This window comes from Gouania willdenowi, chromosome 7 (genome assembly GCF_900634775.1).
Source record: "Gouania willdenowi chromosome 7, fGouWil2.1, whole genome shotgun sequence".
Taxonomy (NCBI): domain Eukaryota; kingdom Metazoa; phylum Chordata; class Actinopteri; order Blenniiformes; family Gobiesocidae; genus Gouania; species Gouania willdenowi.
This window is the reverse complement of record NC_041050.1, coordinates 26,887,599-26,914,790: the sequence shown is the minus strand read 5'-3', so window position 1 is coordinate 26,914,790 and position 27,192 is coordinate 26,887,599. Positions and strand designations below refer to the sequence as shown.

At 39.8% G+C, this 27,192-nt stretch overlaps 1 protein-coding gene across 7 annotated transcripts in view; it reads right to left on the bottom strand.

Moving 5' to 3' along the window:
- agrn (agrin) overlaps positions 1–26,977 on the bottom strand; it is a 421,410-nt gene extending 394,433 nt beyond the window's left edge. For 4 of the 7 annotated variants that reach the window (XM_028452860.1, XM_028452862.1, XM_028452868.1 and 1 more), the window contains exons 1-2: positions 26,551–26,977; positions 24,056–24,317 (exon numbers count right to left, since the gene is read on the bottom strand). In XM_028452860.1, the coding sequence (XP_028308661.1) occupies positions 24,056–24,317; positions 26,551–26,736 (448 nt within the window). In that variant the 5' untranslated portion in view covers positions 26,737–26,977. The remainder of the gene's footprint in view (positions 1–24,055; positions 24,318–26,550) is intronic. The other 3 variants (XM_028452864.1, XM_028452865.1, XM_028452869.1) reach the window with 1 other exon arrangement.
- Positions 26,978–27,192: the final 215 nt, after the last annotated feature.

The window sequence follows — 27,192 nt, the reverse complement described above, 5'->3', positions numbered from 1 at the left end:
ATTGTAGTGCAAGGACAAAACGATGGGGATGTTTACGGATTCGTGGCTCACAGCGCTAACAACGGACTCGGTTGTGGAATTGGATGGTTTCCAACTATTATGCGGTGACATACGATGGAGAGCGGTAAGGAGAGAGTCGTGCTGTGTTGCTGTGTGTGAAAAGGAGGAGATGTTGCTCCTGCTGCTGTGCTCCTGCAGCAACGTGCACACACTTTTTCAACTCAAAATCACTGCACGTTGTTTGATTGCGTCATTGCGTCACACGCTACTATTCAGCCTTGATTTTAACTCACAAAACCGAAGGCCGAATGTTGCTTTTTTTTACAATGTTCGGCCGAATATATTCGGTGGCTGAATATTCGGTGCATCCCTTACAATCCCTAACTGGATAATATTTCAACCATATAGTAGCTAATGACAATATTTTGGGGAAAAATGTATCACTAGCAATAGCGATATTTCAAAAAGTTCAACAAAGTATAATTGTGCCTTCCATTGAAGGTTGTTTTGGAGCCTCATAACTCCCATGAAATCTCATCCCGCCAAACTTCGCTGCAGCAAGATGGACGCTCTAAACCTCCTTATGAGTCTTTTAACAGCAATCCTTTGTTGTTTGCTGTCTGATGTGTCAGTAATATTTTTTTAACATAATGTTAAGGAATGTCTCAGTCTCCTCTTCTGTTTACATGCAGTGCGCCATGTTTTATCAGAGAGAAGTGGTCATGGGACCAGGTAAGTCACGCCCTGTGACATGTAATAGTGCAAAGTGTTTTATTGCGCTTTTGCGATACATTTCAATATCGACACGTCTGAAAACCATCTTCACAAAAGCTTCAAAACTTTTTTAGATTTTGCGCATTTCCAAGGTGTAATAGAAACACAGCTACTGCTGGTTTGCTATCAGTAAGCTTAGCTAATACAATGGATGCTCGTTCCAGTGCCAGGATTAGGAATCCAGAAAATCGAAAAAGGATGTTTGTTTAATTCCTTCTTCTTTTAATTATTTTAATGTAAAGTTTAACATTAAATTGTTTAAACTGCTTTTCTTGAGAGACAAAGGAGGTAAATCTGTTCATGAGCATGCATTAAAAGGCTTAATTAGTACCGTATTTAGATACTGTATGTTACATCTTTCAAATTACTATTACAAAATTAGAAGGTTTAAAAACAGAGTCAAACATTGACAAAAGGGTCTTGACCAAATATTAATAATATTAAAAGTAATAGAACTTCCAGCTTTGCGTTTCATAATAATGTGTGACAATAACTTCTAAATATCTTCTATTCTAGCTTTAAAGTGTTTTTTTTTTTTTTTTTTTTTTTTTTTTTGAAAAAAGACCCAATACCCTGATAGGTAGGCACCATGGTTTCTTCAAACTTCAGCCTTTGGCCTTCTAACAGTATCGCCCCTTACAAATCTGAGTACGTTAGCTCCATGTGAGGCATGACAACAATCCACTTTTTGCATAAAATCTGAAGTTATTCAAAGTTTCCAGGGTGGGTAGGTGAGTTGATGTTCCCAGTCTTTGGTGGTTTGATAATCTGCTACCATAGAAGACAGGTGGTTGGAAGAGGAGGGTTCAAACAGACAAGGAATCAACAACAAAGGCTACCCCTCATCCCGACCCCAAAGCATCCACACCCCACCAGAAGCCTGATTCAGAGCTTTTGTCAACAGTGATCTACAAAGGAGAATCCCCGGCAGAGTCTAGAGGCTTGTAATTTACAATCTGCTCCGACACTGAGAGTACGGCAGCTTTTAAGTGCCACACCCGCACATACAATAACGGCACTCCCATCCGTTTCTTCAATAGCTGAAGTCGACCTCCTTCTTAATGCCCAATAAATACTGTACAAGAGTCTGATAATGCTGCATGGGAAGTCTGGGAATGTCTTCACATTTCTATTCCTCTTAATTCAGTTTGGTGAAACGAGCCAAGATTAAATATCACTTATTTCTCTCCCCAATGCTGGAGAGAACCCAGCTACACTTTCTCTCCCATAACCTTTATCTGTGTGTGTATATGCAAATGCACAAACCACTCACACAATATACACAATCATATACTCAGATAGCAGCACATTATGCCCACACACATAATTCAGCATCATCACCCATCGGCACATCTCTGTTATTAAAGCTAAAATTGAAAAATTGAAAAAGGGAACTCTCGGGAACGAGACTTTTTAATAAACCACACACTCCATCGATTGTCTGGAATGGGGAGGCGATGAAGCTTCACTCTTTATCAGCATTTCATCTCACATCAGGCGGGTTTGATTTGCATGATGGATCTCATTTTAACTTTTCAGCAAAATGACTGCAGGGTTAAAGTAAGCGAATCCAAAATACAGCAGCCGTGACTGACTGGAGGTAATCCACCAAGTGTAAACTTCCGGGAAGTACATCTCCTACCCCAAAGATCTAATGTCCTGAGTTAGTACAGCTATTGATTTCAACAGTGGGATAATGCATGTCATGCAAGTGTTAAGCATGTTAATGATTGAAACCTTAAAGAAAAAAAAAATCTAAATCTGTTTTGCACATTACAAGTTACAGTATCTTGTAGAGCACAACTCAGTTTAGTAATTTCCCCCTGGGATCAATAAAGTATTTCTGATTCTGAAAAAACAGAATTTAGAAAGTGTGAACCTACAGAGAAACAAAATATACAAATCAAACCAACTATTATTTACCTGATTACAAAAGCTTGCCTAAATATCTATCCTAAATTTGCTTTGTTCCCTAAATCTGAGGAAGTGGCTAAAAACTATTTGAAGAGATAATATCTTGCAATGCTTTTACAATCAGTGGTGAAGCGCAAAAGAACTCAATCCATACAATTTAAACCAAGTAGAGGTGAATGACATTATCGGCCAATATTTCCCATAAAATGTTATATCGGTTGACTTTGGTATTAGTTTTTTCACAGATAAAAAAAGGTAATTATTGTATTCCTATTTATGCATTTGTTGTCTTAGGTTGACAGTACATGTAGTGCAATCTGTTTTTGACAAATATGCATGTTTTTACTTTCAAAAACGACAAAACTAAAACACTACCAGCTCTCTTTTATGAAAAACTTTAATTGGGGAAAATACTTAAAGAGTAACTAAACCCCTGTTTTCTGCTGACTTGCCATTAAGACACAGTAAGACACACCCACTCGGACAGCCAGGTCAGTGCTGACAGTGACAGACCGCTGCCTGCTCAACTACTATATATAATTTAATACACAGCTCACAAGCATAACCACACAGCACACACAGCCCCACAAGCAATATATATTACTCACAAACTGTCCCTGCACTACTCTCGCCATGAACCTCAGAACACCACGGCCTCTCTCTCACACACACACACACACACACACACACACACACACACACACACACACACACACACACACACACACACACACACACACACACACACACACACACACACACACACACACACACACACACACACACACACAGAGACAGACGGGGATATGCACACTATGTCTTCTGTACATATACACATAGCTTGATGAACCCTCTGATTAGCGCAGAATCTGCTCTTTGAAGAAGCACAGAGTCAAAAACAACACCGCGACACATGGAACATTAGACTTCCTCAATAAAACTGTCAATCAATGCTGACTGAGGGCTGTAATTGGAGGAAACCCTCCTCCCTCCTCTCAGCTTTTCTTTATTGTGCTGTTGAGACAAGATGTAAAAACTGGAGTTTAATTTGTTTTCTTATTTTGCACGGATAATGTTTTTGTGGAAAACATCCAGTGGCGCGTAGCATTAAAAGTGTAAAAGTAGGCTTAACCTATCAATTCCTTGGAGAGGTACGTATATACGGTATATACTGTATATTGTAGTGATGAACCGAAAATTTGGGAAAAACAAAACAAAACACTATTTTCACAGAAAAAACGCTGCCAAAACGCGACATCCCAGTCAGCGTGCCGTGTCTGGATACGGACACGAAGCGGAGTGGGCACATTTCAACAAATCTGAACCCTAAAGCTTCTTATAAGCAGAGGTTGACATGCGCTGCCAAAGAATCCAAACAACACATCAGAAGCATAAATTCTGCTTCAATGTCAGCCAGCGCACGTTTCGCCCTAATCTATTCAAATCCTCTATACTTCATTGCCACTGTACTTGATCTGCGTTGGAAAAATCATTGCTTGAATGTGGGAATAAGCAGCCTGCACAAGAAATGATCCACAGCACGATGGAGGCGGAGAAGCCGTTTTGAGACGGAGAGAAGATCAGATCAGAGACAGTGAGAGACTGTCAGGAACAGACCACTGTGATAAAGCAGAGAAACTGCTTTTCATCAACAACATACACTTTGTGTTTTGATGAGAGAACATATTTAATAAATATCTTTCAGCAGCCCAGTCAGTAAAAGGCCTGTTCATTATTATTAATGTACATAGGAATGGGGTCAAGTTACCATACCATACCAACTTTATTTATGAAGCACTTTAAAAACTTTACAGTTGGCCAAAGTGCCGTACACAAAACTTTCAGGTAAATACAACAAATACAGCCATAAATAAAACAAAGACAATTTTAGTTATGAAAACAACAAAAAAAAAAAACAAAAAAAAAAAAAAAGTTATGAAAACAACTGGAAAACTGAAACCACATCTCACTTAATGACTGAAAGCCTGCAAGAAAAGGTTTGTTTTAAAAATAATTTAAACACAGGCAGAGACTGAGCCTGGAGGCAACGTGTTCCACAGCTTAGGGGCAGCAACAGAAAAAGCACAGTCCCCACAAAGCTTCCTTTTGGTTTTTGGGACCACAAGGTGCAGCTGATCTGCTGACCTGAGAGCACGAGAAGGGGCATAGGGGCATATCAGGTCAGACAGGCAGGAGGGGGCCGAGCCATTCAAGCATTTAAAAGTAAATAAAATAATTTTAAATTCAACTCTATAACGCACTGGCAGCCAATGAAGTGAAGCTAAAACTGGTGAGATGTGTTCATGTTTCTGTGTTCCTGTTAAAAACCGAGCTGCAGCGTTCTAAACGCACTGCAGTTGTGAAAGTGCATTTTCACTCAAACCAGCGTAAATGCCGTTAAAATAGTCGAGTCAAGTCGTAACAAAAGCGTGAACCACAGTTTCAAAATGAGGCCTAGACAAGATAGGCTTGATTCTTGCAAGTTGTCTTAAGTGGAAGAAACTAGATTTGACAACACTAGAAATGTGTTTATCGAATATAAGATCAGGATCTATTTTCACACCCAAATTTGACATGACTGGCTTCTCAAACTATGACAAAATCTGACTGTCATCAATGTAAAAGTGGAACGCAATGCCTTGTTTACTCGCGATGGATCGTAGAGGGAGCAACTGAGGGAAAACAGCAAAGGTCCAAGAATGGATCCTTGTGGTACCAAACATGACAATGGGGCCGAGAAGGAAACGTATTCACCAAGACCAACACAGAATGATTTCCCAGTCAAATATGAGCTGAACCAGTCCAGGGCTGAACCATGAATCCCCACACAGTGCTCTAACCGGGAGAGGAGGATCCCATGGTCAACCATATTGAAGTCAGCTGTCAGGTCAAGCAGCACCAGAACAACAGAATGTCCAACATCGATTGAGATAAAAATGTCATTAAAAACCTGTAAAAAAGCAGACTCTGTGCTGTGAAGACTTTTAAAACCAGACTGAAATGTTTCTAAAATATCATGTTCCTCTAAAAAATTATTTAAATTGAGTAAAAACAATTTTCTCTAGGCCTGAAGTTTGAAAGAGTTGCAGAATCAAATCCAGGTTTTTTAAGCAAGGGATGCACTACTGCATGTTTAAAATGTACAGGGACAGCACTGCTTGACAAGCTGCTGTTTAAAATTGACTGAACAGCAGTTGATAGTAAAAGCTGCAGCAAACTGAACAGTAGTGGAAGGGTTAAGAACCCGACAGCGGAGCACTGGGGCGCACGGTTTGGCCATTAGGCACAGCAATTTAATGTCAAAAATCACAGGCATATGGTCAGAGAATAAAGCAACAAGTACGTATGTGAAGATTCTCAACAGACAGACCAAAAGTTAAAACAAGGTCTAGTGTGTGCCCACGCTCCTGCTTATGGCCAGACACACGCTGCACTAAATCAAAAGTCACAACAAGACTTAAAAAGTCCTTTGACAATGATGTTGAAATCTCCAACAATCAATAGCTTGTCATATTTTGACGTTACATCAGCAAGAAAATCAGAAAAGTCATTAATAAAATCCTTATTGTATTTAGGAGGTCTGTAAACGACTGCCTCAGGGAATTGGAGAATGAACAAGCGGATGGTAAAAGTTCAGAGAACACTGGACTCACCCACGTATATCCAGGTTTCAGTCAAGCATAGAAAATCAAATCCATGGGACGTAAAGAAGTCCTTGACAATAAAGGTTTTATTTCCAAGCAATCAAGCATTCACCACAGCTATTCTGATACTAGCATTTGGAGCTGAAGAGTTAGCAGGAGCACTCGCCAACCAGACAAGCGGCTGGAGATTATGGTGATCCACTGCCCGCGCGGGGACGGGAGGCGACGTCGCACGGGTCCTTCTACCAAGCCGACAACAGGAACAAGGCACGGGGCGATTGTATGCAGGGCTCGCCACGAAAGCATGCTCCGAGGCCCGCAGAGGAGAGCGTACCAGGCTAGCCTTTAGCTTTACCAGCCGACCGCTGCGTCTTTCACGATGCGCACGCCGCCTTCTGCGCGGAGGTGGAGCCAGGGTACGGAGCAGGTAGGATGGGACTCAACGTAAGAATGAGGCTTGCGAAGTATTTTGCCCATCCTGATGAAAGTTCAAAGTATAGTTGGTTGCAAATCGCAAATCCAGAAATATCTGACGATCATAAACCAATACTGATGAAACATTCTAAGTGACAGTTGACAGAAACAACAAAATAACTAACAAAAAAGTGCAGGCAGTGACAGACAGTGGGCAAAACACACTGGTGCCATCTTGACACACCTCTAGTGTGTATGGTAGTTGGTACTAATATTATTTCTTTTGGCATTTCGGTTTTCGGCCTTGGTTTTCTAATTTTCTGTTTTCAGTTTCGACCAATAATTTTCATTTCGGTGCATCCCTAATACATTGTAACCTAAAATAAGGATGGGGGGAAGTGGTCTATGTACTGTATATATTGATAAATTAACTGTTGGACAATATCCGATTCCAGATATCGGCAAAAAGCTTATATCATACATCTCTACATATAGGGTTGTCCCAATTGTTAAGCTTAGTCAATACTATGCATACGTCTAGTATGAAAATATGAAAGTATTTCTATGTGGCTGTCTACAATAAAGGACAATTGATATAATGAAGATAACTTAGCCAAGGTGGTTACAGTTTACGTTACTTTGGAATGTTCCTCCTGCCTGTCCAAAGAACAGCTTGTGGTTTGTAAGGGCATATTATGACAATAATAATTAGTAATGGAATTGCAATCTCCAAAGACTATGCTAGAATAGAGTCCAATGTTAGCTAATGCTAACTGACAGCCCTGCAATGTCATGTCCAATACGTACAATGTCACTTAGTAATTACAGGCAGATGGCTCAGCATAAAAGGTGACACGGTCTTGAAAGGTTGGTTTAAAACTAACACGAGTGTGTGTGTGTGTGTGTTAGGGTGCTCTGTGATAAGTGTGTGCAGTTCATTATCTAGAGTGTTGTGTTCTCAGGAGCACAGATGAAGTATCGAAGCATTCAGTTTAGTCTACTGTCAAGTAGGTTCCTCTCTATCCTTTTCTTTCCCATGTTAGAAAAAACACAATTAGGGAGGAGGGATGGGCGGTGTTTGGCAGACACACAGAAGCAGAGTGGACGACAGAAAGCGAGGGATGGGATGCTGAATGATGGGAAAACGGAGGCAGAAAACGAGAGAAATCTCCGCTCAACTTTAGCCTTTGTCTTCATGTAAATTGAAGCTGATCAAGATTCCACCAGCATGCTGAGAGAGAGAGCAAGAGACAAACAGAGTGAGGGGGAGAGAGAGAGAGAAAGTGAAACGTGAACAGCTACAGTGTGAGACGAGTGACTCACATACGAACAGACATGAAGTAACACAAAAAGGGACAAAAGCAGAGAGATTGGCCTAAGTAGAAGAAACACTTCAGAACTAAAAAAAAAAAGAAGTGGGTGGAGCCAATCAACAAAAGTCAATTAAAAATATTTTTAAAATTGATTTTGGTAAGACAATGTGCCAAAAATGTGAAAACCTAAGAACTTTTCATTAACCTAAAAGAAGAAAAGTAAACCCAGGTTGGATAATTCCAATCTTTATAGTGGGAACATGTGACGAGTTTCTGCAAATATTGAGATCAACACTCCCTTTGGCCTCAGGTAAAGGCTAACTTGAGAGTAACCTTTTGCCTTTCACTCAGGCTGGGAAGTCAGAGAGTGAAAGGGAAACCATGGGGGAATTCTAGTAAGAACTTGGCATAAGTGCAATGATAAAGTTCAACCAAGAAAATCCTTCCCCGCTAAATACCAGGTGACTTTATCTACTTTACTAAGTACCTCTAATCAACATTATAACCCTTTCCAGCTCATAATAATCAGATTCATTAATGATGCACGTCTTAAACAACCACATAGATGGATCCGTGCGACCTTTGGAGCACCTTTGCAAATTCACATCATTCAACGGAGACATAGCCAAAGCAAATATTTGCAGGCAGTCCATAAAAGACAAGACATTTCACAATTTTCCCCTTTTCTGAATTCATTGGACTGACCTGCCGAAGCATGTCCTATTCCTGATGAGTAATGTAGCAGGCAGGACACCTCAAGGTAAAAAACTTCAAAAAGTCAAAGACTTGTGGGATCTTGAATGTATTTTTTGACCCCAAAACTGTGCATATCATGTATCTTATAGGTTTGCTACTTCTTCACCTGTACACGTTGAGTTCAAACCTTTTCCCAGATTTTTTTCAGCACATATTTGGCTTTTGACTTGTATGGTATTAACTCAGATAGAAAGGAATTTGTCAATTCAACCTCAAACATCAAACTACAGTAATCAGAGTTTGTCTGGTTTAAGCTGAAGTTAGGTTTGCTAAATAATGTTCATTTGAACACCAACTTGCAGTAGAAATAAAAAATGTCAGGTTTGAAATAGTATTATATATAAAGTAGTGTCCAAAGTATTTCCTTTGTTCTTTTTATTTATAAAGCACTTTTAAACAGCCTCAGGTGACCAAAGTGTGTTAAAACTGGTAAGGCAACATTAAAAAACACACAGCATAAAGACAAATTGCATGAATAAAAACAGAACCATAAAAAAAAGAAAAATGTTGTCACACTACCAGGTATTTCCATTGCATTGTCCCCATAAATCAGGTGGCATCAGAATGTCTGCAAGTGTAGCAAACATACAAGTCAAATTTATCGCGATGTAATCTTGCGTTATTTCAGCATAACGCTCCTGGCTTCCGTAAATCTTTTGAAGAAAAATAATTTCACAGTCGTCAACTTGATTAACCTTACTTAACATGTTTTGTACAGTTCGGGAAAGATGATGAAACGGAAATTAAACAGAAATGGCCTAAATTCTTAAATGGAAAAGTCCCTAGACTCCTGAGATTTGGCACTTCTGTTCCCACCTTTTTCTGCTCAGACAACCAAGGTAATTACTTAGGCCAAGGCTTCATGATCATCAAACACTGCACAGGTCTTACATACTAATATAAGTCTGGCCTGTGCAACACAGCCCCAAAAGGAAGACTGGATTTGACTGTTCAACAACTCTAAAAGCATAGACCCAGATTCTCCACTCTTCGTGTCTCCATCCATCTCAGCGCGCATACATTTCTCAAAGAGCTCTTTCAAATATGTCTGCTTCAACTGCTCTTACAAAGCACATTCTACCCACTCACTGAGCAGAGAGAGAATCGTCTTTCCAAATGATGGAAGGACAAACTTTTGTCTGTAAATTGCTGCAGTTATAGTTGCCGGCTTGATAGACTTCTTTGCAAACTGGCAAACAACACTTCCACAATGTCTGTGATTTACCATATGAGGGCCTGAAGTGTGACAACTACATGAAAGAATTTGGCATACCTTTGGCACCGCTCAAAATCCTTGATAAAACTTGTTACCTAAGGCCATGCTTCTATTAGGCGCCAGGCTTCTGCTGATAAAGGCCAAAAAACTGCTTCATGCCATTTGCTTCCCTTTTGTTGGGTGAGGGTGGTACCAGATTAAAACCAATTCATTACCTAAAAATCAGCCAAACCCAATCTCAGTACTGAGTGATGTTCCTTCAGGCATTACATGGGACAGCAGCCAAATACTAAGGATTGCCTACCAACTTCTTCTAACTATACTGAATGCTGGTGTTGGTGATTGAACAAATTCATTTAGCAGATGGTTTCATCCAAAGCAGACTTTCACTAAAAATTTGCATTTCAGCAAGAATAAAAAATTACTTTTTTTTTTCTGTGATCAATATTTTATTTTTGTTTTTTATATTTTATACAATGGGTACAGGAAAGCAGTTCTTTACATACTGGGTTCTTACCCATGCATGTGGTTGGTCACATTGAGAAGCCATTGTTCCTGTACATATCATCCCATTCCACCCCACACCCTCCCATGCATCAATACAGAATCCAGCCAAGGCTTAAGACCACTAAGAAGAAAGTAGAATAAAAGGAACAAAATAAAAAATAAGAACAATAATAAATACATAAATAAATAAACTAATAATGATAAAATAAAATAAAGTTTTTCCCAAAAATTAACAATAATTAAATGATTTAGCATCACACACACACACACACACACACAAAATGACTTCTGAATGCATGCATTTTAGGACTGTGTGAATATCGGCTTCATCTGTAACCTTAGGTTTTGTATAAGGTCCCCAAGCATTTTATCTCACTGTATGACTACAGTAAGAATGCTATACTATTTACCTTCATTCTAATGCACTAAGTCCGCCGTTAACATGCCCAATCATGCGCTTCCTATTAATAAATATTCTAGCATATGAACACAAGAGATGATAGAAATACTGAAATAACGTGTCTCAGGGGCAAGGCATTCGATACACCCCAGAGTATATTTCTGGAGTAGTTACTCGTAAAATCTCTTGAGCTTGTTGATAAGTTTATGACATAATGCAAAAGCTGACGAGCCCTTTGGGACAATCTCTGGGAGACTGATTGCACTAACGCTGTAAAGTCTGGATTCTACAGTTCTAAAAACATGGAAAACTAATCATTGACTAAGCTAATCACAATAAAATTGTGATAAAAACCAAAATATAGCCCTATGTTTATGTTTCATTCAGATAGGCAAGTGTGTGTGTGTGCATGTGTGTGTTTACAGATACAAGCTCAAGCATGTGAGATATGCTTCGTTTGTCTCAGAGAGCCATCACGTCCTTGCCACTGTTGGCTAAAACAACATGGGCAAAGGGAACACCTCCCTCCAGTCAGACAAATACAAATCTGTCAGCCTGGAAGGTGGGCAAAGAGGGAGAGCGGGGGAAGGGATGAGAGGGTTAATCTCCCAGGGGAGCTGTCATCTGTGGAGGTTTGTAAGGGAACGCAGCTTAAACAAATCCTAAACTAAGAAAGACAAAGTTGGCAATACATTTTGTTTTGGTTTAATTTCTATATATAGTAACCTTTATAATTGGACGTTGCGGAGAAGCATCTGCACCTTTTATGTCATACCAAGATTGTGGTCCTCAATACCGTAAATCCCAAGGTACCTGGGGCATGAAAAAGTTATTGGAGTTAAAAATGTAAAACACCCTGATGACATCTTCTCTAAGCAAAATTTTTTGTGAGTGTGTAATCCCTACTTCAATAGAAGTTATTCTCAATGGCTAACAAAAAGTAGGCAAGACTGGAGCACATAATAAAAGGTTTAGTACATGAGGTTGAAAAAGAATCACTGATTAAATATCATTGGCATTATATAGTCTTGACATGTCCAAAATGTGTTTCTGAATTACAATTTTATTTAGCAGATGCTTTTATCCAATGCAACGTACAACACAAGCTGTTAGGTTAAGGTACTAGCTCAACATCCCACACCGACCATCGGTAGGGGTCAATCTGTAGCTTCATTGACGCACACTGTTGTTTTACGCTTTTCTGCTTCTGTGGTCCATTGATTTCTGAATTATGCATTTGAGTGATCACCCTAGTTAAGAATTTGCATCATAGATGAGCCCCCAAAGTCTATTTCTGTAAACAGCTTTTCATTGAAAGGAGAAAGCCTACAGTCACAGGTAGGAGCTTCGTTTTTCTGTGACTGCAGAAAAAATACAATCAAACGGTATTCACTTCCTGAAGCAAAAATGGCAACATGTGCATGCATGTGAGGGAACATACTAATTTAGCACACATAAAAAGACACTAAATATGATGTAAGATGGCGCAATATTACAGAGTTCACCAATTTTTCACTGTAAAATGGCCTAATGTGTCACAACTTTAGAAATGTGTTTATTTACTCCAGTTTGGCCCTGAAGAGAGCAAACCTGGCCTTGGTTGGCTATTAAACTGAATGGAGTTTGATAATCTTGCAGTTAAAGCTATGTCTATGTAAACTGTAGTGCACGGCTCATAGAAGAAGCTAATGTTTTCCTAGCTGTATGTCTCTTACCACCTGTTGGCAAAGTTTCAAATGAGAGCCAACTGAAGGCGAATTCCAAACAATTTCCTCTGAAACTACAAAAATTATCTTTGTGGAGTGTTTTTCATATTTTCAGAGGCAACTCGCAAAATCCTTTAGGTAACTTTGTAAATTCTCTGTTGCTCCATGAACAGGTAGGGAGCGAAAGATAGTAGTGTGTGGAATTCGGTCAGAGGCTGAGCAAAGTGCACCTGGTTGTTAGGATTGTGACAGCTTTACAGGGCTTGGGATTCCAGTCTAATTACAGGTGGAAGTGAAGCGAGATAGGAACACTGGGAGGAGGGAGATGACAACTGTGAGAATACAGAAGAAAGAGGTCTGGATAAGAGGGGGGTGACAGAAGACTTAAACATGTGGTGGTCCAGGGAAAGAGTGGGGACATAAAACCTAAAACATGATAGGCCACATATCAACCACGTCTGTCACAGGGGTGCGACATGGAAACGTTGGACAGACATGAAGACAAACAGACACGTGCGTGTCTGCAAAGGAATGTGGAGAGATGACTGAAGACTAAAAGTAGAATGCACATATGAACAGATAATGGCAAACACAGAAGGAAGTGCAGTGGACAAGGCACTATAACAACTCTGAAGGATGGATGAGAGGAAGGAAGAAAGTGTGGTCCGAGGAAGAAAATGGCAAAGGAAGGCCACTTTTGGTCCAATTATTCAATTGATGAATGAAAAGAGGATCATCTCAGAGGATAAGTCTAACTAATCAAGCACAAAACGTACATTTTTCACCTATTCACTTTATATCAAACTAACGTGTTAATACAGTTTGGCAATATTTTTTTATTCTTTGTGATGATATCAAATATTAATATTTATACCCAGAATCTTTTTTTTTTTTTTTTTTTTTAGCATATATGCAAATATCGCCATCGATTAACACCACATATAGGGACGGATTCACTGAAGGTTTCCGGGTATTAAAACGTGTGCACACGTCACTCCACGTGCCAAAAAAAGGTACAAACCCCATGGAATCAGGTCTGCGTGTGTTCAGCACGTCACAATGCGCCCAAAGTTCATGTAGCGCGTTTCCCTCTGATGAATATGTAATGTAGGCAGATCTCATAAGGAAAGCAAAAAAATGGGAGGAGGAAATGCAAATAAATTCATGCAGTGGACACAATGCAATTTATCAAATATGGAACTGTCTGAGGTGACGTTTCCTCGCTGGAAGATAGTACGACCCACATTCAGGTGCAAATTAACAGCTTTACACACAGACATCATAGCTGCTGTGAATTTTGACACAATACACAGCGGAGATGAAAAAAGGGCTGTTTGTGAGGGAGAGAAACAGCTGAACTCCTGAGCTGAACTCCTGAGGCAGCCCGTGTGGAGCCTGAGATGGCTGGGAAACAGAGGATGCTGTGCACGGAGCTCAATGGATGACGCTCCAGACACACCTGAGCTGTGTCTTCCTCTCTATGTTTTGACTCTTGTGTCGCGTAAATGGTAAGGAGTGTCAGGCCAAAATCAGCTGACCAGCTGCGTAATTTACGCAGCTATGGCACATGGTTCCCATCTGGGCATGTGCAAGACAAAGCCCTACTCAGGAGGTCAGACCTGCTGGACGATGCTCAGCAGATCATCTTCAAGTGCTGCAGACTGATTTCTCTGTTGCTGCATTAACTCAGATCAACAGCATCAACAGATCAATAGGATGGTTTCTGTCCAAAGCTGCTCCTGTTTTCCATTGAGTGATAAGAGCAAAGTTACAGGACCTGATGGAGCAGCCACATTAAATTAGGGGGGAAAAATAACATTAGGTTTTAAACTTCATTAAACAACACTTGTATTTGTTGATTTCTACATTACTGAATGTTTGTGCAGCACACCTGCCTCAAATTTAACTTCTTCTAATGTCGTTTTGTGCTTTTGTGCACTCACCTCTCCACGTTGAACAAGCAAAATGTTCATTTAATTAGGAAAGTCTCAACCACGTGTACTTTGCGCCGCTATCTTAGTTAATTCATTATTTCAGATCTTAATGAATCAGCCCCATAGTGTAGTGAATTGTCATTGAAACCAATGTCAGCGTGACTGACGCGTTTTTTTGGGGAACTATGACTCATATACTGTTTCTAGAAGTGTCTGATTCAACTTTTGTTTTTGGATGTGGAAATTAAGAAAACTAAAATTGCAATAATCATTACTATCAAATTTCAAAAAAGCAAAATCGCAATACAGTAGTCCCTCATTTATCGCAGGGGTTACGTTCTAAAAATAACCCGCAATAGGCGAAATCCATGAAGTAGTAATTATTATACATGTTTTAAGGCTGTAAAACCCCTCACCACACACTTTATACACTTTTCTCAGACAGGAATTAACATTACTCTTGTTTAAACACTCTCGAAGTTCAAACCATCATAGATTTTAAAACATAAACCTGTTTTAAAACATACAGCACTTCAGAGTCACACTGCCAGCAATCAGACATCGATGCCGAACGCATTCAGAGTCTTTGTTGACGATGACATCAGGCCGTCAACACGGACACCGGTCTGTTCACCTATTCAACCATGGAGTAGAAGCTGTGTGTGACCACCTGGAGCTGTATGACACTGCCTTCATAACCGGGACCGGACTAGGAAGGAATAGGCGTGGAGAAGAATCAGCGAGGAGGTGGTAGTAGCAGGTAAAAGTTCTCTCTGTAGCACTGAGCTAGCCGCCAGGCACACCGGCTTTTTTCACTGGTGGTTTATGTTTGTGAGAGGATAAAAAAGAGCGCAGCTCCTCGCTTCAGCAGGCAGTGAAACTCACCGAGTTGGATGTACAACTGGTGGGTGAACGAAGCATTAGCCAATCAGAACGCAGAACACAATGCACGTTCATACGCTGTAAAAAAAAAATGCATCTAAAGTTGCACTGTAAAAAAAATCAGCGAAACACCGAAGCCGCGAAGGGACTACTGTATATCAATTCGGCACCCAAGTGCATTTTGGCTTTTGTCTGATCAAACATAAACAGGACAAACTAATGTCAATCCAAAAAATTACGCAAACAAAAAGTAACCGTGTAAAGGTATAAAGTTATGACAGGTTGGAGGTTTATAGCAGCTCCAATGACAGGTACACAGTCAGTAGGTCTTTACCAGGTGTTTACCAATAGACATGACTTTTCTAATATCAAAGGGTTGGGTCAAGACTTGTTTTGCATGCAGACTACTGGATAATTTAACAGACGTGTTACGTTCTGTTTTGCATGATTTGGTTTGAGTCATTTCTTCATTTGTTTGCATGTAAATAAAGTCAAACCTAAAACCCAGGCCCTAGCGTGTGGAATAAATGTTTTTCTTTCCTTTCCACCAACTAAGAGGCTCTTCCTTGACCTAAATACAACATACAATCAAGCTTAATCAACCCTCTTTCCTCTCACCAAATGCCTCCTTTACTAAACCTGATGTTTTTGGCGTGTTGACAGCAAACAGCCATACTCGCCACAACAGATGCCCTGCTCGAGAAATGCGGCCTTGGTAGCAGGAATTTTGTCACGGCTCCAGCTCCTCCCTCTCCGCCCCCACTCCCTGGAGAGCGTCCAGATCTCATCAGACTGCTGCCCTGAGCTCTTTATACTGGAGATAGAGGCGCAAGTTTTTCCGGGTCACTGTACGTCCAAGCCCCTTTTCAGAGCCCCATGGGTCAATTTAACTTCCCTGGTCCCACAACTAAAGAACTGCTTAACTGGGACTTTGACACCAGAGAACTTTACATCTTTTTTGCAGTTTCATTAGCAGCAAAACAGCAGTTTGTTAAAGACTGAATTTTTACAATGATATCCCTCACTGAGGGCATAATGCGCATTTTAGTTCAGGAGACAAAACTGACTCGTTTGATCTCAAGCGGGCCACAGATTATAGGCGAGGAAAATGAGCAATTTTATAACCAATGTGCTGTAATTTGCACGTCCACGTAGAGTATAAATATAAATAATATGTAAAATATCTATTGCACAGATAATAAATCTCTATTGATTTATTGACCAGTTTTTATTTCTAGTTTTTATTTTGAAGAAACTTCGTGGAATAATTTGAAAAAAAAATTGCAGGATTTTTTCAAAAATTAGATGCATTTCATTTTCAGAGGTTTAATTTTGAAAAATACATTTTTAGGGACACAAAAACTAACAGAAAACACATAATTCACTTTCTGAAAAGTAAAAAACAATCTGATTGGGGTTTATTTTTTCCTCGATTTAAAATCAGGCCCACACTTTCACACAAAAAGAAGTGTTTTAAGGCAATGTCACACATTTACACGGTCATTTTCCACAGAAAATGAGAGACTGAATGTCTAGCAAGAAGTGTAAGTAAGCAAACAGATATATGTCAAATTTTGCTCAGGATCTAATTCAAAATCTCACGCTACGTAATAACATGTTTGATTTTGTGCAAAATGAAAAGGAAAAAGTTATATGACATGGACCAAACCCTCACTTACATGTTTTGGGATTATATCACAATTGCAGCAAATGGACAATTCTTGCAACGTAATCTTGTATCATTTCAGCATTGTTCATCTGAAGCATAAAAATATGAAATAATTTATAAATATACTAAATGTAAAACATTAGTTGATTCGATTGAACCTATTTAGCATGTTTGGTACAATTTTGGGAGATTTAATATCCATTAAAGTCATCTAAATTGGCAAAGACGAAGAAAAGGAAATTGGCATTTCTACTCTTTAAAAATATGCAGGTCAACAATTATTCACAATACTGCATCATCAGTAGCAAGTGCAAGTTCAAATAATGTTTCTGCTACAATGTTTTTATTGTTGCTGATTTCTCCAAAGGGAACCGATATGGATCAAAAGACAATTACACACACACACACACACAGCTGAAGAACCATTTATACATGTATTCATTTTCCAGAAGCCAACCATTGATTCACCTTCTTAGCATCCAGTTGCACATCTTTCTCATGCTAATCGAAACACATTACCTGACCGCTCATTTACTGCGCAGCGCCCCCCCATACCTGACCTGGCCTGTTTAGTCCCGTCGGGTTCGGGCAAAGATCTTCAGCTCTTCAATGCAAGGCTTTTTAAAACTCAGTAGGTTGTGGGCAATTACTGGTTTATGACAAGTATGAACATATTTTGGAAGAAATGTACCTTCAGGCTAGTAAAAAAAAGGGTGTTTTAAAGCAGAGCATGAAATTATACAGGGTTTCACTAAACAAAAGAATGCATGTAATCGTTATGTTGAGCGAGGCCGGAGGCATTTTTTTTTTTTTCTTAATGATGACTGAATATGGCACAGTATGTCTGTGTGTAAACTCTGGTCATGTTAATTTAGCACATGAAGTGACAGGCATGTCACTACATGCCTGTACTATCAGCACCATCTGTGATCATTATCAGCAGTGGAGTGATACACTACTGATTCAGGCTGGGAGGAAAGCCAAGGTGAGCCGGCTGTGGTTAAGTGGTCCATCCCTCCTTTGCTGTCCTCCATCTTTCATTGCTTTTTCATTTCTCGCACTCGTTTATTGCCATGCCAAGGAGGCTCTCCGCTTCCACATTCTTAATTAAAATGTAAAATATGTAACAACTCTAGTGGGTCAGTGACATCTACAAAACAGATCTGTTGGTGTTTGTCCCATTCTAGCTTTTGTTTTTTACTCAATCAAAGCCAAACAAAAGGCATCTCCATTTGTTCTATTCACTTCACTTCAGTGAATTGAGTATTTGACATAAGCCACACAGGGTACACAGATTTACCAGGGGTACACCTCTGGAGAATAGCTCAACGGCTAGAAAATGAACTCTCACTCTTAGACCACGGCCTAATCCATTCAAGAACCCTGAGAAAAAGCCAATCCTCAAAGTCACTCTTCTTGACTTCCCATGACTCCCGGGAGACAAAAGGCTGCTTGTGCAGACATGGACTGGATAAAGACCCCAGCGCATTAGGTTCAGTCACTTGGGTGCGGCTGTGTTGTGTTCTCACACACTTTCCAAAGCCACAATAAAATAAATTCCACCTCTGCGTTGGAATTACCCAAATGCCGTATGTTTGTCTACCTGTCTGGGAAAGTAGAAGGTAGTAATGTTTTACTGTGAAACAGGGAGTTTCTTGATAAGAGGACGACCGAAGCAGGTGCTGCTGGGAAAATTCAATAATTATGAGTCATGATATTGTTGCAGATTTTTAGAATTGTGAAGCCACTTCCATCCATTTCTCAAATTTCAGACCAACTTGCTCCTTATTTTAGGGTCTGCTATATGTCTAGCTCTCAAAGGGCTTCAGGCAGGAATACACCCTGGACAGGGCGCCAGTCCATCGCAGGGCAACACACACAGACGGACAATCACTCACACTCACATTCATTTCTGTGTGGAGCGCATGCAAACTCCACACAGAAAGGACTCAAGCGTCTACCCCAGCGCTTGAACCCAGGACCTTCTTGCTCTGAGGCCAACTTTAGGGAGGCTGTTTATCTCTGAAGTGAGAAATTATTCATTCAGTAAATGCATGAAATGTCTATGATGTGTTAAATTGAGGAAGTGGGGGGGGGGGTTAAATCCCAGCATGTAAGGGCTAGATTTTTTCTAAATTTTATTCAAGTTTGTTAAATGTATTTATTATTATATCCATTATACCGTAATAAACCAAGTAAAATGATGGCAGAAAATAAAGGAAAATGAAGGAATTTACTTCCTGAAACAAAAATGGCAATATTTGCTATTATTATTATTTAATTTTATAATTATTCTTTAAACTAAATTATTCGTAAATTGACACTGAATATATGCTCACATTTGTAAACGGGTGGCCAGAGAAACAAAATCCAATTCTCTCGAGTCGACTGACTTTACATACTGAAATGGAAATAGCAATATGACACGGACTAAACCCTTCAAGACATAATATCACACATTTTGCCAATATATTTCACTATAAAACAGTTGGTCTAAACTCTGGCTTAAGCAAGTAAAGAAGACGGCTGGATGTCAAAGCTTGTGACAATGACAATAGTTAACTCCATTAATCATATTAAGTTTGTTTGGCACAATTTCAGTTTAATAACCTTTAATGACTTCTAATAATAATAAAACTGACGCAGAGATTACAAGGAAATGGGTGAACTTTGAAACGAAAATTCTGAGGCTCTAAAAAAGTTCTAGTCAAATCCTCATTAACTTATCAATGTAATTCATTATGACCACTTGCTGAGTATTATGCCAGATGTTACCACATATTCAGAGATTTTTAGTGCTTATAAGTCAGCCTTACCTCACAGTATTTAGCCAAGAGTGCAAATTACCTTGGATCAGGTTGATATTCCATCCCTAGATCACTTTTCAAAGATAGTGATCATTGCAGACATAGAAATGCTTTGAACTATTGATTTAGTCATTTAGCCCTTGGCAAACTCGCTTAAATCATTCTGCTTGGCACTTTAACTTCTTCTAACACATTATATTTAAAGCCAAAATGTCACTCTCTGCTAAATGTATCTGTTTTACTAACAGATGATAAAAAAGGGTGAACTAGTATTTTTCTTTAACTTTCTAGGGTCATCGATTAATGGCTGAAAAAGTGCATCCATGGCTTTTTGACTTCATACTTGTGATGATGGAGGTTGCCAATGACAACTATAGGGTTCCCACACTTTTTTTTCACAATGATTTTTCAAAACTTTTCCAAAACATTTTACCAAATTTCCATGACTTAGCTCTGAAGCGCGAGGATCTTTTTTTCGCAGATGCATTTCCTGGTTTATAGCCTACACCAGCTGAAGTGATCTTACCTACGTACAGTTTTATAAATAGGGTGGAAAGTGAATTTGACTGAATTTGTGAGATCTCGTGATTCTCGCTCAATTATGCTGCCGGGCACGTTCACTTTGAAGTAACGCTTAACATCTTTGGGGTTTACCATATTTTAAACATTAAAATAAAAGAGGCTATATTTACAAAGTAGTTCAAATATTCCATGACTTTTCAAGACTGGAAAATCTTTTTTTCATATTCCATAACTTTTTCAGGAATTTCATGACCGTGTCGACCCTACAACTAATTCTAATAATTTCAAAGGAATACCTGCCAATAGAAAATGAGCTAGAATTTCATCAACTCCCAATCTTAAAGGGGCCATCACTCACTGATTAACAGCAGTTAGGAAAAGACTTTTCAGGAAGTTTGAAATTGTTCTTTGAAACAAGGGAGTCAAATGTCCTGTAGGTGATTGGCAGGAGCATTATGAAGTTGCAAGTCAAAACTAAAAATGTACCCTCTACCCTATCACTTATCTCCCTGTCCGTTATCTACTCACATATCATGAAGGTGAGGAGGGAGAGCTGAGGCTCCCAGGTTAGAAATTCCGGGCTATTCTGAAGCCTCCTCCTTGGACAAACAGAAGGCGGGAAAGACACAAAGTTTTCTCCAAAGGTTCGACCTCATTAACTTAAGAGAAGAGAAAATGGAGACGAGAAGGTAAAGGGGTGGGGGGGGCATCATGGTCAATCCCACCCACCCCGAAGTGCATTCCACAAAACTGCATGTTCGCCCATCATTAGGCAAGACCACCTGCTGGCAAATCAGAGACCCCCATCATGTTCTCAACAAGCCCGGCTAACTCCCATTAGCGGCTGGGCTCTGGACTGCTGCTTGCATACAGATCATAAAGACTCAGTGGTATGTTGAGCATTAAAACGCTGCTCATTACCATCCTGCAAGGGCACGGTGCACACTGACTGCACTGAGCAACCAAGCATTTGAATAGATTCAACACAAAGGAACAAAGACACCATCTTTGATGCAGCTTTTACATGACTGTGCATTGCCTTTTGCCTTCCTAACCCCTCCCCAAACAAACACACATTCATCCGTGAATAAATAAGAGCTTTAAAATATTAGGGAGACGGAAATGAAGACATCATGACTGAAGGAAGAAACAGCTTTTTGTCGATGCACTTTGTCTGGAAATTTAGGGAATGACTTTGGCACAGAGTCACCAAAATCTGAAACAAAAGCACCTGATGAACAGCATGAGGCAGATAAGATCTTCCTGTACACTCAACACCTCTCCATTGGGGGGCTTCCAATTCTAAATCACCAACATCGCTGCCTTATTCAATGGAAAAACATGACAGAAACATAGCAGAAAACCTAATGGACTCAGGAGGATTAATGAGCTGTTTGAACTATCTCCTTTCCTCTACCTTAAAACATTGACTGAGACAGTGGTAAATTTACAAAACGGCAAACGGAAGACCAAAGAAAGACTGAGATACTTATCTCCAGTAACGAGGCACAAATGACCTAAATACAGACGTAGTGCTTTTTAGTATTGTACTTCCTATTGATGAGAAATACCTCAAGCAACAAGAAAATACAAAACAAGATCAACCAATGTCAACAAGCCTCTCAGCTCTATATGTGTTTTAGGAAGTCTTGTTGGCACACTCGAGGGAGGGCCGCCCAATAGTAGATCAAAGTCAGAACCTAATCGCACACAGGGATCAAGCAGCTTAATGCGGCCCCACCTAAGCAAAGATCCGAGACGTAGAAAAAGTATGAAAAGGCAATGCCTGAAGGCACCCAAGCAGCCCAGATTCCACTTCATAATTCTGCCACTCGGAAAAAAAAAAACGTCAACATCACTGATCTAATTTTCTCCATTTAGTCCTTCTTTTTCCAAACTCGCAAAAGGCTCTTTTTTTCCACCTCAAACAATGAGCCTTCTCACCTTGCACTCTTGCCAGGCATTCCTGAGTCTATCCTAGCTATCGAAAATGTCAAGAATGACTAGAAAAGAGAGGACGTTGCAATGAGAACTGTGGCAGGCAGAGTCTTGTCCGACTGCGCTATAACATCCCAAAATCTCCAGGGGTAGATGTTGTAAAGGAATGGATGGGATCGGACTTGACTGGTCTTAATTAAAACCCTTGCCTCACAGCTTGCTTTGTGCTTTGGATGGAGGTGTATACGGTGAAGGTTGCAGTTACTAATACGTATAAGATGACCAATATCTGAACAGATCAACATCTTTCAGATTTATTTCTAACAGATTTCTAACTACTTTTAAAGAGATGCTCAAAACATTTGTTTAACTGTGGTGCAATATGTGGACATTTTGATTTCATTATTATTAAATAACTCCAGAAAAAAAAAGTGCAGATTCTTGACTATTTGTCAGACGCAAGAAACTCTTCTCTCCTCAACATGAGTCCACGAAGAAGAAAAGGGTTTCTGAATGAAAAGGTTAGCAGTGCAGTGTTTCGTGCCTGGACAGACAAACAGAAGAAGTTTTTATGTGTGTGCCAAAAGCAACTTAACACTGCAAACAAGATCTATCCATTGAAACATCACTCCATCCAGAACAGTCCCCAGAAATCCGGCCTAAGAACATACGACTGAAAAAATCTTATCTGCCTCTGAAAACACTTTAAAAGAGGAATTCTCTGATTTACTTCCCCTAATGAAAGTGTTGGAGTCAGGCTTTGAATGGCTGCCAACATTGTCAAGCACCAGTAGAAGTTAAACAAGGAGACAGCTTGCTGATTGCTGGTATGGGGGCACAGGGTGCTACAGTGTTACAGTCACAGTTGACGCTGACATTTATTAGTCATGGCTTAGTGCTTCATCTCATACAAACCTGACAAAGAACTTCTCAACCTTATTCAGATTCATAAGAACAAACACTGTGTAAATACATTGTTTTATTTGAAAAACTCAAGGATAAAGATCATATTCCACGTCAAATTATTTATCAAAAAAAAAAATGTAATACTTGGATTTTTTAAAAAAATGCATATCACTGAAGAATGTATTTCTTTTTTTGATTGAAACAGAGAGCAATCAGATTATTACATGCCTTCAAAAAAAACAATCTGCAACAATAAACATTCCTTAAAATATTTTAGGATAAATGCATAACTCTGCTGTTTTCAGGAAAAAGTTTAAGTCGGGTCTTAAAATGTCGACTAAAGAGATTTGGAGAATAAATGACAAATAGCAGATGTTATAACATTGACATAGTGAGAGTTCCTTATTTAAATAATGATAACAATAATAATGTGGGAACTTGTGAGATCTTGTATCACTCCTATGATTCCTCACTGCTCTACTAAAATGACCTCCTTCATAGTGCAAAGGTCAGAAATAATTCCTGAACAACTAAATTCCAGTCCTTTACACACGTGCAAACACACACGCACACCCTAAATAGAACTGGAAATGACTGGAAAAGACACAGAATTTAGACATTTTTGTAACCTGGGGCTGAATGATTTCCATGATTCCACTGTAATCACACCACAGCACGAGTTCTGCACTTAATGGAACCTTCCACACACAATATATAAAGATATTCTATTGGGGAATCAGTGTGGCTGCTTACCTTCGACGCAGTGCTCCACGTCCTCCAGGTTGCGCAGGGTAATCCTCATCAGGCTCGAGTTGAGCATGAGTTCGTTCTTGTGTTCTGTTCCCATGGGCTCCGAGGGATGGTTAAGGAAGAAAATGCGAGTGTCGCCTGTGGATACCTGGTTGTCACAAATACCAGGGTTGCCGAAGCCTCCGATCATCACCTTGTTGCCGCCGTCCAGGAGAATTTCTCGGTTGACGTTGGACTTCCCTTTCAAGTAGCGCCACACTCTGACCTTTAGGAAGGAGAGTCACAAAATGTGCTGATTTAAGGCATGTGAGTGTGTAAAAGGCTGCACCGAATCACACCTAGTAGAGCTTGTACAGTAAAAGCAACGAAGACACTAAAGCACTGCTATTTAATGCTACGACAGAAAAGATAGGGTCCCGACAGCTTCAGTCAAATTAAATTCAAGACTTTTTAAGACTTTTTAATGCCATTTCAAATTAAATTCAAGACCAACTTCACAGTAAACACAAATGAGGGAGAAAAAAAATGCCACATCATTTACATAGGGTTAGGGTCAATTTTTTCCAGGGTCTAATGCAGACGTAAGTAAATACACAAAAACACTGACTAAAATAAACAAAATCATTCCAACACACAAGATGACTACAAAATCAGCCAGAAATCCATAAAACAACAAAAACTAAACTAAAAATCATTAAAAAAAAAAAAAAAAATCTTAGTTTACATTTCCCATTGAAGCATCTGCACAGTCCCGCTCCAAGGCCGTCACTGTTTTGTAGTTATATATTTTTTTACAAACAAATGTCACCATTTATTTTGAAATGTGAGACTAATTACAATCATAAAAATCATACTTATGTGTTAAAATTTTATCTTTTTGAAAAAAGGATTTTAGACATTTTAATGACAATTAAGGCCTTATTTTTAGATTCATGAATTTAATTCCTTTTAAGACTTTTTAAAGATCCGCGGGAACCCTGATAGAAGACGTAACAATAAATAACTAAGAAATTACTGCATTTTTGGGGGGTAAATGTGATTCTGTATAGTATGTAAGCTAAGCTATATTATCATGTTGTGACAGTAAACAGGAATTACTGTTATACAGGAGTTATGGACTTGAACTCAATGGCTCCTGATGTGAAAGGCAATTCAGACAGGAAGACAAATTCACCTTTTTAACTTTTACTAAACCAGCAGTGGACATCTGTAAACGGTTCAGTTAGAACTGCAGGGCAAGGGCTGTTCTAAATGATAGATTATCATTATATACAGTTTATTATGCAAACTGTAGGGCACAACAATGTTGAAATTGCTTTCAGAACTTTCTAAAACTTCTCTTGTTCCAAAATGAGTGTGTTATACACCCATTTGGTGATTTCCTTTAATGCAGACTTGTTTCGTTGTTTCCCAGTAAGACTTCTGCATAATAATAACAGATGCACTAATAACACACAGGCAGCATTTTGCACAGTCATGGGAAAGCTTGGCTCTTCCGCTCCATGTTTGCTGTCTGGACTACTGTCAGCCTTGGCTGGTGGTGGGGCTGAGTAGAATGGGTGGGGGGGGGGGTATCTTGTGTGTGCCTTTAATCTTAATCTAGTCCTCCTTCGTCAGTGCAGTGCAGGGGGAAACGGGAAGCCAGTGGGCGCTGAAGGAAGAGGGCAGATCCAGAGCTGACCAAACATCACTTGTTTATTTTTCACAGATTATAGAGCGGTCTACCACAAGCCTGTGCAAAAAGTGACTTTCACAGTGAATGACTGCAAGGAGGTGAATGGAGGACGTCTGCTTCCTCTACATGATGTATGTGTGTGAGGATTGAGTTATTGTAACAAATGATGTCCTATAATCAGACATGAGTTGGAATGTGGCAGGAAAATCTGAAAGTTCAGTTCAGTTTAATGAATGTTGTCACATTTTGTGATTAATAGTAATTCTAGCATTTTTTTATTTATTTTTTATTTCTTCTTATTACAAAATGCATTTTCACCACTATAGCTTAACCTAGGTGACCTACACATGTAGATTAATATTTACAGAACATTCATCGGCCTAATGGTCAACATTTCCCCAGTAATCCATGCAGGGCAGATTAGACTGAATTCTGCATGTCTGATGTAAGGCATCACTACATGCTTTTAACACTTTGGGATTAAATTGTAAATTAATGTTATTAATATATATATATATTTATTTAATTTTTTGTGGAATTGCTGTTTCTCTTCAGTAGTGCATACAGTATGTGTGGTGATTACATTTTAAGAACCTCATCAATACAAATAGTAATAGCCAAGATAATATTAATTTAATTAATTTGTATTAAAGTTTATGATAATTGCAAGCAGTCAGAGAGGGACCCGGTTCTGAATGACTACATGTTTAGTTCAATCATTGCTAAGTTGAACAACAGAAAAAGTTCCATTAGTGTCTAACTAGGATCAGAGCTCAGTGAGTCAAAGTATCCTCACATGTTACCAGCAGGTGGATTTCCTCACCTTGCAGGAATAGGTGTGATGCACCGGGTCCACGTTAATGATTTCGTCCACGGTGCCGGTCAGGACTATGTTGGCCTCTTCCTCCCGGTCCTCCAACTCTTTCTCCGGGCAGCTCGCGGCGCTCAGCGCCGCCAGCAGCAGCAGCAGAGCCGGCCAGCAGAGCAGCAGTGTCCGCTGGGATCCCATGACCACCAAAAGTTCCCCCCTGATTCAGATGTGAATGAAGAGGGTCCGCTGGGTGACTCCAAACTCTCTACTGTGTGACTGAAGGCTGAGGGGGCTCCGGTGCAACTTCCCCCGGTGTGTGCTGAGCAGCGACTCTTCCTCAGGGTGCCAGGCCGGCTCCTCGCATCTACAACCCGGGTTCAAAATCCCCGCACTGCCGCCGCGAGCGAGAACACCAGGAGGAAAGAGAGGGAGAGCTCTCTCTCTCCCAGGAATGTAACTACCCCCCCCCCCCACACACACACACACACACACACACACACACACACACACACACACACACAGTGAGGAAGATTTGAGTAAAGTGGGGGTGAGAGGAGGGAAACACGCTGTCCAATGTCGCCCCCATTTGGACAGATGTTGCATCTCCAGCTGTTCCCAGTCAGCGGAATCCATCACCTGATAAACTAGCCAGTA